Source organism: Lissotriton vulgaris, chromosome 1_1, assembly GCF_964263255.1.
Source record: "Lissotriton vulgaris chromosome 1_1, aLisVul1.2, whole genome shotgun sequence".
Taxonomy (NCBI): domain Eukaryota; kingdom Metazoa; phylum Chordata; class Amphibia; order Caudata; family Salamandridae; genus Lissotriton; species Lissotriton vulgaris.
In genome coordinates, this window is record NC_141685.1 from 1512409437 (window position 1) to 1512422103 (window position 12667).

General features: G+C 50.9%; 1 protein-coding gene across 1 annotated transcript in view; it reads left to right on the forward strand.

Moving 5' to 3' along the window:
- RELN (reelin) overlaps window positions 1-12667 on the forward strand; it is a 1675658-nt gene that overhangs the window by 743993 nt on the left and 918998 nt on the right. Inside the window, exon 9 of the mRNA XM_086967429.1 lies at window positions 6736-6832. Coding sequence (XP_086823555.1) covers window positions 6736-6832 — 97 coding nt within the window. The remainder of the gene's footprint in view (window positions 1-6735; window positions 6833-12667) is intronic.

The window sequence follows — 12667 nt, forward strand, 5'->3', positions numbered from 1 at the left end:
CTGTGTATACGCTCCTAATGTAGACCAGACTGCCTTCCTTTCCAGGTTATCGGGCTCGTTGGCCCACTTTTTCGCCGGGCCCCTCCTGCTGGGGGGAGACTTTAACTCCGTAGTGGATGTGGACATAGACCGCTCGCATCCCCCGCTTCCCGATTCCCCGGTCCGGCGCACGGCTAAGGGTCGTCAGGATTGGCAGACCCGCTGGGGTTTGACGGACATTTGGAGGGCGCATCACCCCGCAACTAGGGATTATTCATACTTCTTGAGCCTCCATGAGTTGCATGTCAGACTAGATGGATTTCTTGGATCGCCCGAACTGGTTTCGGCAGCGGTCCGATCGGAGTACTTATCGAGGACCATCTCGGACCATAACCCCCTCCTACTGGACCTTCGCTGGTTTCCGGGGACGCCGGCGGTGCCCACCTGGAAACTGCGACCCGAGATCCTCGAGGACAGTGTCTTCAAGGCGGACTTGGGGGAGAGAATATCGGATTATTTTGCGTCCAACGGCGGCTCCGCGAGTACTAGGGCGTTAGAATGGGACGCTTTTAAGGTAGTGGTGAGGGGCTACTGTATCTCCAAGAAGGTGGGCATGAGGCGTGTCATCCTGGCTGATCTAGACACAGCGGATCGGGAACTCCGCGAATTTGAGATTCGACGCCCCGGACACCCGGAATTGCAAGCACAAACGGCAGAGGCGAGGGAGAAGGTGGCAGTGGAGGTCGAACGGCTCCGCTGTTTTGATTATAAGGCCTATACGGTCCGGTCTATCGCGGAGGGGGACAGGGCGAGTGCGTTGTTGGCGTGGTTGGCCAGCCCTACGCGCCAGTCCCAAACGACGACAAATATGCGTGGGGCAGACGGAACCGAGGTGTGCACCCAACCGGAGATTCTTAGTTGCTTCCGTCATTATTATGAATGTCTATACCGCAGTCGCTCCGCACGTGACCCAGACCGGCTTGATAATTACCTTCGCCCACTGGAGCTCCGCACGGTAGAGCAGGAAGTGGCGAAAACTCTGGGTTCCGACATTGAATATGGGGAGATCCGCGGGGCCATTAAACGGATGGCGAGAAACAAGACCCCGGGCCTAGATGGCCTACCAGTGGAGTTTTATGCAGCTTACGCTGACCTACTAGCCCCTCGATTACTGGTGGTCTACAGGGAGGCGAAGAGGCTGGGGCGACTCCCGAGCTCGATGTGTGAGGCGCTGGTGGTTCCTCTCCTCAAACCGGGCCGAGATTCATCCGACCCGGGGTCCTACCGTCCCCTATCGATGTTGACGGTGGACTACAAAATACTGAGCAGCATCTTGGCCTCGAGGCTGCTGGGACACATGAGTTCTCTGGTGCATGAGGACCAGGCCGGTTTCATCCCACGGCGGAACACGACTATGAATATTCGTAGGTTGTTCCGTTTGCTAGGGGAACCATTTGTGGATGCCCCGTCCCCGGTAGTCTTATCGGTGGACCTGGAGAAGGCTTTTGATAGCCTAGAGTGGGACTACCTCTGCACGGTGTTACGGAGATTCGGCCTAGGGGAGGGATTTGTCCGATGGACCACGGTCCTTTATGCTTCTGCTTCGGCCAGGGTCCGAGCGGGCCCATTGATTTCATCGCGATATCCGGTGGAACGAGGCACGCGACAAGGGTGCTCCTTGTCCCCGCTTCTTTTTGCGCTGGCGGTGGAGCCACTGGCGCTGCACCTTCGCTCGGGAGCCCACTATACGGGCTTATGGTCGTCTGCGGGCCCGCATTATGTCTCGCTTTATGCGGACGACCTGTTGCTCTTTCTAGAGGACCCGGTCGACGCTTTACGGGGAGCGGAATTAGCGCTCACGGAGTTCGGAGAGGTCTCGGGCCTCCGAGTAAATTGGTCTAAGACCTGTCTTTTTCCGGTACGCATGGGTACCCCCGCCCCTGCGCTGCGTAGGGAGATTAGGTGGGAGCCCGATTGCTTTAAGTACCTTGGGGTATTCGTTTACCACGAACAACCCGACCTCCTAGATGGAAACATTACCCGCTGCATTCGAGCACTCCGAGGTTGCATGGACTTTTGGGCCACGCTGCCGCTCTCAGTGGCGGGACGTATCGCCCTGCTCAAAATGGTGGCGCTTCCCCGGTTATTGTATTACTTCCGGATTTTGCCGATCTGGGTCCCACCGGCCACGTTCCGTCGATTACGCTCTATGGTGGTCGGATTCCTTTGGGGAACGGGCCGGCGGCGGGTGGCCCTCAATACCTTGATGAGGCCGAAAGACGAGGGGGGGCTCGCTGTGCCGGACTTCGAAAAGTATTATCTGGCGGCACAGCTCCAGACCTTCACCCAGGAGATCGCCAGGGAATTCCGGGGCCCGGAAGACGGAAGAGGGACAGGTATGGCCAGGCATGTTCTCTCCTTTATAGCGCTGCGACAACGTTTAGTCCTGCGGGACTTGTCGATGGAGGAGCGGACTGTCCGCCTGTGTTGGAATCGGGCCCACGCCCGAGGCCAACTGAGAACACCATATGCGCCTGAAATACCGTTGGGGATGCTGACGGCCCTCCCCCACGGAGGGGATTGGTCACGTTTGGCGGCCTGGGAGGATTCCGGTTTACAGCTCGTAGGTGAGCTGTACGAGGACGGCGCGCTCTTGTCCTTTCAGGACCTCATTGACCGCTTCGGGATCTCCCGAGGTGACTTTCTGCTGCACTCGGCCATTGTACGAGCGATCCAGGCACACTGGAAGAACGGGCAGGAGGAACCCCACTTATCTCAGGTGTGCCAGTACGTAATGATGTCGGCGGGCACGGTGAAGGCGGTCACTTGCCTATACGGCAGGTTGATTACCGAGGGATTGGCTCCTCTCACCACTTTGAGGACCCGCTGGGAGGAGGACATTGGTAGGGAGATCCCGGAAACGACCTGGTCCCAGTTGGTGAGACGGGCCTGGAAGGGCACACGCAACGCCCGTTTCCAACTGGTCCACTATTATGTTCTCCATAGAGCGTACCTGACCCCGATGAAAGTCAGGCGTTATTTTGCCACGGCCTCGGCGGAATGCCCTAGATGCCCGGCTCAGGAGGCGGACCTCCTACACATGTTATGGGCCTGTCCAGGACTGACATCCTACTGGCAGGAGGTAGCGACGACCCTGGAGGAGGTGACAGGGAGACTCTTATCATTGGATGCGGCGGTGGGGCTCCTACACTGGTTTCCCCATACCCCCAGGAATAAAATTTCAAGTAAGTTTATCGACCTGGGGCTCCTCCTTGCTAAACGAGAGGTGACTAGGAACTGGAAGGCACGAGCTGGTCCGGCGGGCAGCAGATGGCACAGTGAGCTTTTGAAGTGGGCGGCGGGAGAGAGCGCACTGAGATATCAACTGGCTTGGAGGCAGGGTAGTGAGAAGGCGCAGGAGGCCGCGTTGGAGTGGGAAATGTTGGTGCAGGCCCTCAGGGATTATAGTGCCCCTAGCGACTCTGAAAGTGAAGAAGCGACTCGCCCCGAGTCCCGATGAACGTTAGTACTGACGGTCCTATTGCCTTCCCCGTGGGTCCGATAGCAGATCCTATGTTGATAGCTCCCCGGCGCTGGTGGTGGGGGGGGGGGGGTTTCTCTTAGTTAGTAGACATTTATGGGGAGGGGGTTTATTTTGGGGGTTTTAGGCTTGTTTGGAAAAGCAGATGACGGACAGTGCATTATCCGGACCAGCTCCAGCATCCTACTGACCCCCATTGCAATTCGCCGCCCGACCCCAGGGTTGTGGGCTGGTTGGCTGTGTACAGAATCTATGGAGGGGGGCCAGAGGGCTTTATTCTGTTACTATTGCTTATGATGCCATGCTGGTCGTTACTGTACTGATTTACTGATTCCTGCAATAAAAATATATTTAAAAAAAAAAAAAAATGGAATAATCAAACATACGCAAAATGTATCCGAATTTAGTTGATGACCAGTATCAATGTAAGAGCGAAAATGACACTCATTTTTCAAATGAAACTGCATTCAACCATAATTGGTATTTCTTTCATGAAACATCAGAAACAGATAATCCACCCCTTACCTCATTCCATAGACTTTCATAGAATTAACCTAAAATGAGACCCTTCCCAACACGTTCCCTAGGCCGCTTCAGTGTCTGTACTCAGCCACTCTGGCTCAGAGAAGGCCGCCTTGTTATGTTTCTGCGGAGATGAATGACCGGAGTCAATATCACTCCATGGCAAAGGCCCAAGGTCCCTTACATTGCCTCTTTGAAGGCCCACGGTCCCTTGCCCTGTCTCTTTGAAGGCCCAAGGCCCATTGCATTGCCTCTTCGAAGGCCCACGGTCCCTTGCATTACATATTCGAAGGCCCACGGTCCCTTGCATTGCCTCTTCAAAGGCCCATGGTCCCTTTCATTGCCTCTTCGAAGACTCAAGGTCGCTTGCATTGCCTCTTTGAAGGCCCAAGGTAAATTCCATTGCCTCTTTGATGGACCCAGGTCCCTTGCATTGCCTCTTTGATGGCCCAAGGTCCCTTGCATTGCCTCTTTGAAGGCCCACGGTCCCTTGCATTGCTTCTTTGAGGGCCCAAGGTCCCTTGCATTGCCTCTTTGAAGGCCCACGGTCCCTTTCTTTGCTTCTTTGAGGGCCCAAGGTCCCTTGCATTGACTCTTTGAAGGCCCAAGATCCATTGCATTACCTCTTTGAAGGCCTAAGGTCCCTTGCATTGCCTATTTGAAGGCCCAAGGGCCCTTGCATTGCCTCTTTGAAGGCCCACGGTCCCTTGCATTGCCTTTTCGAAGGCTCCTTGCTTTGCCTCTTTGAAGGCCCAAGGTACCTTGCATTGCCTCTTTGAAGGCCCACGGTCCCTTGCATTGCCTCTTTGAAGGCCCAAGGTCCCTTGCATTGCCTCTTTGGCCAAATGCTGTACAGTGAATCTTGCTAAAACAATGCATCTGGTTTTCTCATTTCCAGGCCATGCTGGAACTTTGCACATGGGATCACGCAGTGCGCAGCCTGTCCCAGTGATGTTGGTGCTCCAGGGTGGTGCGCTGCACGGAGACACAGCTAATCTCTCGGGCAGTAGCTCTAGGGTGGAGAGCAGCAGCCTGAGTGAGGCACTACCACGGAAGAGCCTGCGCAATCAACACCTCTCGCGCTGAACCCAGTATCTGATAGGCAGCCAGTTGGTCTTCAGTTATTTATGTCAATACTTAATTAAGTAAGTTCCTACTTGTGACCGACAGGCCAGTTTGGAGCACTGTGCAGAGCAGAGGTTAGAGAAGAAGGGAGAGGGACAGAGGAAGGATAATTCGAGAAGGATGTTGATTACTAGGGTAAAACCCATGGACAACTTGGGAATGACATAACATAGAGGATTTTAGTCTGTAAACACGGCGGGTCTAAGACCCAGGGGGAATTGAAGATGTGAGTGATAATAGTTCTGTATATGATTATGGTGGACTTGGGCATTAGGATTAGGGCGGACTTGAAGGCTCCTCTGCAATGTCTGAACATGTGTATGGAGGATTTAGCGGGGTGGGGTAGATCAGTGTCCCAGGGGCTGTTTGCTTAGCATGCCGGGAGAGGAGGGGGCGTAGGGAATGACACAGAGGCAGGGGGCGTTGATTTTTGTCTCTACATGGGGCAGTGAGCAGGAGGACGTGTTACAAAACTACTCATGAAGTTCTAAAACAAATCCCTTAAAGGGGTGAGCGGTGTGATGAAAGGGAGAGATGACGCACAGGATGGGACTTGGGAAGGGGGATAAAATGTCCCAGAGACGTATGGGAATGTGACACAGAAGGACAAAGGCAAGTTGAGGGTCAGAGTAGAGAGGATAGAACAATAGCCAGGTCCGAGGCAACAAGCGCCATCCATCGACTGATGGCACTGCTCAGAGCATCACCTCGGGCCACAGCCCTCAAAACAGACGAAGGACTGCATTGGGCTCATTTTAGGTGATGTGACAGTTGCCATTTAAGAATGCAAAGCAACCAATAGCATAAAAGTTACCTCTATGACATAAATACACCCTCTAGAAGGTTATTTGTGAAATGCAATGGAAGCTGTCCTTTGACAAATAGATGCATCCGTCTTTGTTGATATTTTTTGTTGCATTTTAGAATATAACAGCATTTTTCTCCTCCTAGTGGTGTTAACGCCCCACTTAAACCCAAACATAAATGTTTGTAACTCCTCTAAACATTTTGCTTTCAATGGCAATCAGTCCAAGCGGAAGCAGACTTTTGTATCTTCATTAAAATGCTTTGGCACTGCTTGGTATGTTCAGCTGTGCTACTGTTCACCTCTGAAATAAATGCAAGACGGACTTTTTTTTGCATTTACACAACGCTGTATTTTTTTCTTTCTCATGTTGTAAAAATCCCTATACATTTGGCATCTGAAATCTAGCAGTAGAACACATCTACGCAAATAAAATAGATGGATTACTCCGTGGTAAAATATTCAGATTATGTGTCAACAGTATATGTGTTTATGGTGCAAGGGTTTAAGTAATGTATTCTGTTCCCCCGGGGGAAATCTGCAGCAGATTGCTTTGCACTCAGTGATTTATTCCCCCTCCATCCGTCCTCCATAAGCATGTATGATTTCATGTTTCCAGAATCGCTTGAAATTTCATTATCGATTATGGGTGTTTGATGCACGAGTGATGACCGAGGCCCTGGGTCAGCCAGAGTCTATGGCTATTGGGAGGTAATTTACATGTCCAATCCGTTCTAATCCATTTCTCCCCTTCCTCTCCCAGGGTCAGGCACCTGCCGCTTCAGCTACTCAGACCCCAGCATTATTGTCTCCTACTCCAAGAACAGCACAGACGATTGGATCCAGCTAGAAAAAATTCGGTTTGTGAGATTTTACGATATTTCATGGCTTTCTATCTCAAAGTCTCAAAAAGCACATGGGTTCTGCATTTCATGTATGCCAGAGAGTTTTGTAATGTGAAGCACAGTAGGATTGGACTGCTTAACATATTTTCTTTTGTCACTACAGCCGAGATTAACTGAATATGTTTAGAAACGAGTTACTATTTAAGGCTGAAACAATACTCTGTGCAACCTACAATAAGTAAATCCACAAAAATGAACAATGCATTCTCGGCCTAGCTCTCCTCCATCTCTATCAGAAAGGCAGATTGGACTATCACAGAAGGGCAGTAAGAAACATCATATCTTTCTTAAGTGGCCTAGAGAGGAGACAGGTCATATGCACTGGTGGGTTCCACTCAGCAAGGCTCCAGGAAACGAAGAGGTGGTAGTGATGAAAAGACAAAAGAGAGCCAGGCGTGTGGTTCCATACTTAAAATGAAGCTTTAGAAAAGACCATGTGGGATAGGTTCTCTACAGCAAAATAAGGCGAGGAAGAAACACATACACTTTCTCTATTTAAGTCTCGCCAGCTGTCATCTTTTGTGACACTGAGCTATGTGGTCTGTCATATCCAACCAATAAAATAATGATTTCCTATTTTTCAATTTAATTTACTGGGTTTATGACGACCAATATATAGATGAGAAGGTGAAATGTAAGCTCGTACATCTGGAGCTAACTTTTAAACTAACCAGGAACCCTGTGTAAACATGTAAACAAGTAGCAGTGGTTCCCTATGGGATTAATATAAAACTGTAGTGCAGGTCACACCAAATAGGTGGACTAATGAACAGCCCCAGTAGCAGCCAGTGTCCTTCTTCACAGGTGAGCCGATCTTTCTCATCAGCTGCTTTCTAATCCAGTAATAAGAGGTCAGGTGATCACGCAGTGATTGGATGAAGCAGTATGGGAATGGGCTATCCACAAAGAAACGACACAAGAAAGTCCAGTTCTACAGTCAGTTCTGGGAGCAGAATAAAGCATAAACCTTCTAAACAGTCTGAACTTGACAAAGCATATATCTGATCTAAATGCCCTTGATGTCAATGACGTTTCCATCCTTCTGTGACCTCAAGGTCGTCATCAGGATGATAAACAATTCAGAGCAGAAGCACACTAACGAGTCCTAATCCTGAAAGCGTCAAGAGAATATTCCAAACATGGGGGAAGAATACACGATAGGCCAGCTGGGCACACTCAAGAAATCAGTTACAATGGACTTTGCAGATGGGTTACTTCATCACTTATGGGACTTCCTACTACTGCTTGAGAAACTTGGAGAAGTTCCAACCCTGGCCAAAATGTCTTATAAGCCATTTTTTGTTGTTATTATTGGATCAAATACTGGCTGACTGGAAACATAAGCAGCACTGTTTGATTTGCTAAAACATGCATCGCTTGTTATTTGGGCTAGTCAGCAGTCGACCTATTTGTTATGGAATATAATGTAACATGTTATTTATACCTTAGTGAACTATTGTTGTTTACATTTTTGTACTGGAGAAATATATATCTCCGCTGTCTTGGTATCTTTCCCATATAATATGGAATCTTTCCATCACCACTATCGCCATAAATTCACAAAATGTATTTCTTATGCATAATTCAGTTAGATGAATACACATGCGCCTAGCCACATGTGCTCCACGCATGTCCATCTCATCAGGTATGCGTAGAACCGTAGTCCACAAAGGCTGAGTATTACTAAAACTGCTACGTGAAACCCCTAGAGAACAGACATGCCCCGGACAGCAGTCCAGCTAAGCACAGTTCTAAAGCCTGGCATTTCATAGTGGTAGGAGTCCAGGAGATGCGTTTCACGCAAGCTGCTGCTCTGCCAAGGGAACAAGGGATTCCTAGAGTGCTTAGCCACCTTGTGCCCGAAGTAAGAGTTGTACAATGTAGGATCACGAGGCAGAGATTCATTCCAAATGATTGGGCTACCTACATCTGAAAGCCAATCATTTGTGCTGAAAGCCTGGCATGGATCCGGAGCTCTTGGACCTCTATTGGACACCTCTGCGTTAGGCCACATGTACACTCTTGGCTTTAACATACAGTTTATACTTTGGAGAGTACTCTCCTGCCAGGTGTGCCTTGTCGTGACCACATGTCTGCGTACAGCCATCACAGTGAGCTGTAGCAAGTTTCCAGTCTTGGCACGCATCTCTGCCACAATGTGGTACCCTTCAAACTCAATTAAATACATTTAGAACATGTATTGGTTAGAAAGCTAGCAGACATTGGCTGAATACCTTAACACACCCTGTCCTAAGATGGAGGAGCTGTGATTTCTGAAAGCTCACTGTGGTCATTTTTCAAAGCACATCTGTATTCCAAGTCATGAATTAGCAGGGAGGTTTTGGAAAAATACGTTTTAATGTTAGTCATCTCGGAATACAGGAAATAACCATTTCTAAACAGAAATGTGATCTGAATACATTTGAAAACGTTTGCAAGTCTGGCAGGCTGCATCTTAGTGCAGAAATCAGCCACTGTTCATACCACAAAACTGCTCCCTGTACACTCTTCTGCCCGGTTGAGGCCCCCAGAAGGCCCGTTTCCATGGTGCACAGTCACCGCATTATACTCTTTTTCGAGGTCCAAAACTGGAATGGCGCAGAAACTGCACACCTGCTGTTAATGGGGCAGCACGATATTGGAAACTGCTAGTGCTGTTTTACCACACAAAATGCACACGGGCTTGGATAAGTCTCCAAGAAGCTCATTCCCCTTCTGTGCAAATCTTGATTTGGAAACAAACGGTAGTTTGCCAACTCTTTTGGATTAATACTTAGGTTCTAAGTGCACATCCTAGGAGGTTTTGACCAAATGATGTGTGCCACATAAGCTTTTATACAAATTGTGCGGACAAACTATTCAGTTTCTGAGTGTGCACCTCGGAATGGGGAAAACGTGCTTTTAGCTCATTATTCCCACTTCAAGGTCTGGAACTCGAAAAGATGTCAATATAAAGAAACCGCATAAACCACATGTCAGCCAGATGCAGAGTCGATTCAGAAAAGGGGGTGGTGATGAACAGAATGTCTGAATTAAGCAGACCACTCTTACCCAGTCCAAAGATCAGGGCTTGATCCATCACCGTTATTTATCTCACTGCACCATCCCAGTTCAGAACCTGGCTATATGCAAACCAGTCTGTCCCTGGCCCAGTGCATCATGGGAACAGGGCAGACTAAACTACCAAGCCAATTATTCACCAGAAAGGAGACAAGCTACCGGGGACCATCAGGATTCAAGCAAGCCGGGCCGACGACGGCTGAAATGCCAGAAACCGGTCCCCGGAAGCTTGTTTCCTTCCCAGTGTAAGAATTGGCTTGGTAGTTTGGTTTGCCCTGTTCCCATCATGCACTGGGACAGGAACAGACTAATTTGCATATAGCCGGGTTCTGAACTGGGATGGTGCAGTGAGCTAAAAAACGGTGTTGGATCTAGCCCTGATCTCTTGACTGGGTGAGAGTATTCTGCTTAATTCAGAAACTCTGTCCATCACCACCCCTTGTTGTTAAATATAGCCAGATGCAGAGTGGCACTACCACTTAGCAGCTCAGCTGCAAGTGTCACCAGCTCATTTTACAATCTTCTCCTCTCAGTGACAGAGCAACTTTTGAGACCTTCTGCTTCAGTCTGGTGCCACCTTCTACAGGCATCCTATAGTGGCTTCCTACAATTGCCTTCATTTAGCACCTGCCCTGCACCACGGGATGGATGGAGGTTGTAGGTTTTCGTCAGACTCCTTCTTCAACCTATGACCCTGCTCGCAGCCAGGTCGCTCCCCACGCTGCTGCACGGTTCTGCCTGCATTGTTTTTGCCTAATCTTGTATTTTTCCCCTGTGCATGTACTTGTTTTCTTGCCTAAACTTGTTTTTCCTTCCTGTGCCCAGTTCTCCCACGGCCAGCCCATTTTTCCCGCTGCTGCGTCCCTGTGGCCCCGCCCACCTGCAATCCCATTTGCCGCCCCGCTCCCGCCTCCCAGCTGCTCCTCCCTCCCACATCCCCTCATATGCGCGGCCACACTCAGCGGGCGCGCCACTGGCCAGCTAACCACCACCTTCGCCCAGAGCCCACCCGCCGACTATACCGACCCCGACACTGCCCCTGCAACCTCAGACAGTGGATGAACGACTGGCCAACACCATCGCTCCGATCAAGAAACCCTCAAACAATCATACCAACAAGAAAGCCAGCTGGTTCACTGAAGACCTCCGGGCCTCCAAGCAAACCTGCCGAAAGCTGGAGAAGATCTGGCTCCGTGAACGAACGCCGGACAGCCACGCTGCCCACAAGAATGCCACCCGCAGACACCATCACCTCATCAGGTCTGCCAAAAGGGCCTCCTTCAAAGACCGCCTAGACAACAACGCGCACAACAGCAAAGAGCTCTTCAACATCGTGAAGGAACTCTCCAACCCCAGCTCCAACACCAACGACGTCCCCCCTCACAAGACCTGTGCGACTCGCTGGCCACCTTCTTCCACCGCAAGATCACAGAAATCCACGACAGTTTCAATGCCACGACCGCCCCGACAACCACTGAGACCTCCGCCCCCACGACCACCATCCGCACCAACCGACTGCTCTACTGGACCAACATCAATGCCAGTATATCCATCGCACCCCATCTCCGGAAAGTATTCAACACCTCCTTTGAGACAGCAACCTTCCCGGAGAGCTGGAAGCACGCAGAGATCAACGTCTTACTCAAGAAACCCAAGGCGGACCCCAAGGACCTCAAGAACTTCCGGCCCACCTCCCTGCTCCCGTTCCCGGCAAAGGTCATCGAGAAGACCGTCAACGAACAACTGAACCGCTACCTCGAGGAGAACAACATCCTGGACCCTTCCCAGTCCGGGTTCCGCAGCAACCGCCGTACCGAGACTGCCCTCATCGCCACCACCGATGACATCAAGTCCCTGCTGGACAACGGAGAAACGGCGGCCCTCATCTTCCTGGACCTGTCAGCCGCCTTCGACACGGTCTGTCACCAGACACTACGAACACGCCTCCACAATGCTGGGATCCAAGAGAAGGCCCTGGACAGGACCACCTCCTTCCTCTCCGGCAGAACACAGAGCGTCCGCCTTACCCCCTTCGGCTCCAAAGCCACCGAAATCATCTGCGGCGTACCCCAGGGCTCATCCCTCAGCCCAACTCTGTTTAACATCTACATGGCACCGCTCGCCCACGTCGCCCATCGGCATGACCTCAATATCCTCTCCTACGCCGATGATACCCAGCTGATACTCTCCCTCACCAAGGACCCCCACACCGCCAAAACCAACCTTCACGAAGGAATAAAGGCCGTTGCTGAATGGATGAGGAACAGCCGACTGAAGCTGAACTCGGACAAGACGGAGGTCCTCATCCTTGGATCCAACCATTCGGCCTGGGACGACTCCTGGTGGCCGACCGCATTGGGAACCGCTTCAACACCCAACGACCACGCACGCAACCTAGGGGTCATCCTCGACTCCACCCTCTCCATGACTAAGCAGGTCAACGTGTCTCCTCCTCCTGCTTCAACACCCTCCGCATGCTCCGTAGGATCTACAAGTGGATCCCCACTGAAACGAGAAGAACAGTCACCCAGGCCCTTGTCAGCAGTAGGTTGGACTATGGAAACGCCCTCTACGCAGGAGCCTCGGCCAAACTCATGAGACGGCTCCAACGCATCCAGAACGCCTCTGCACGCCTGATCCTCGACATCCCTCACTGCAGCCACATCACACCCCACCTGAGAGACCTGCACTGGCTCCCGGTCAACAAGAGGATAACCTTCAAGCTCCTCA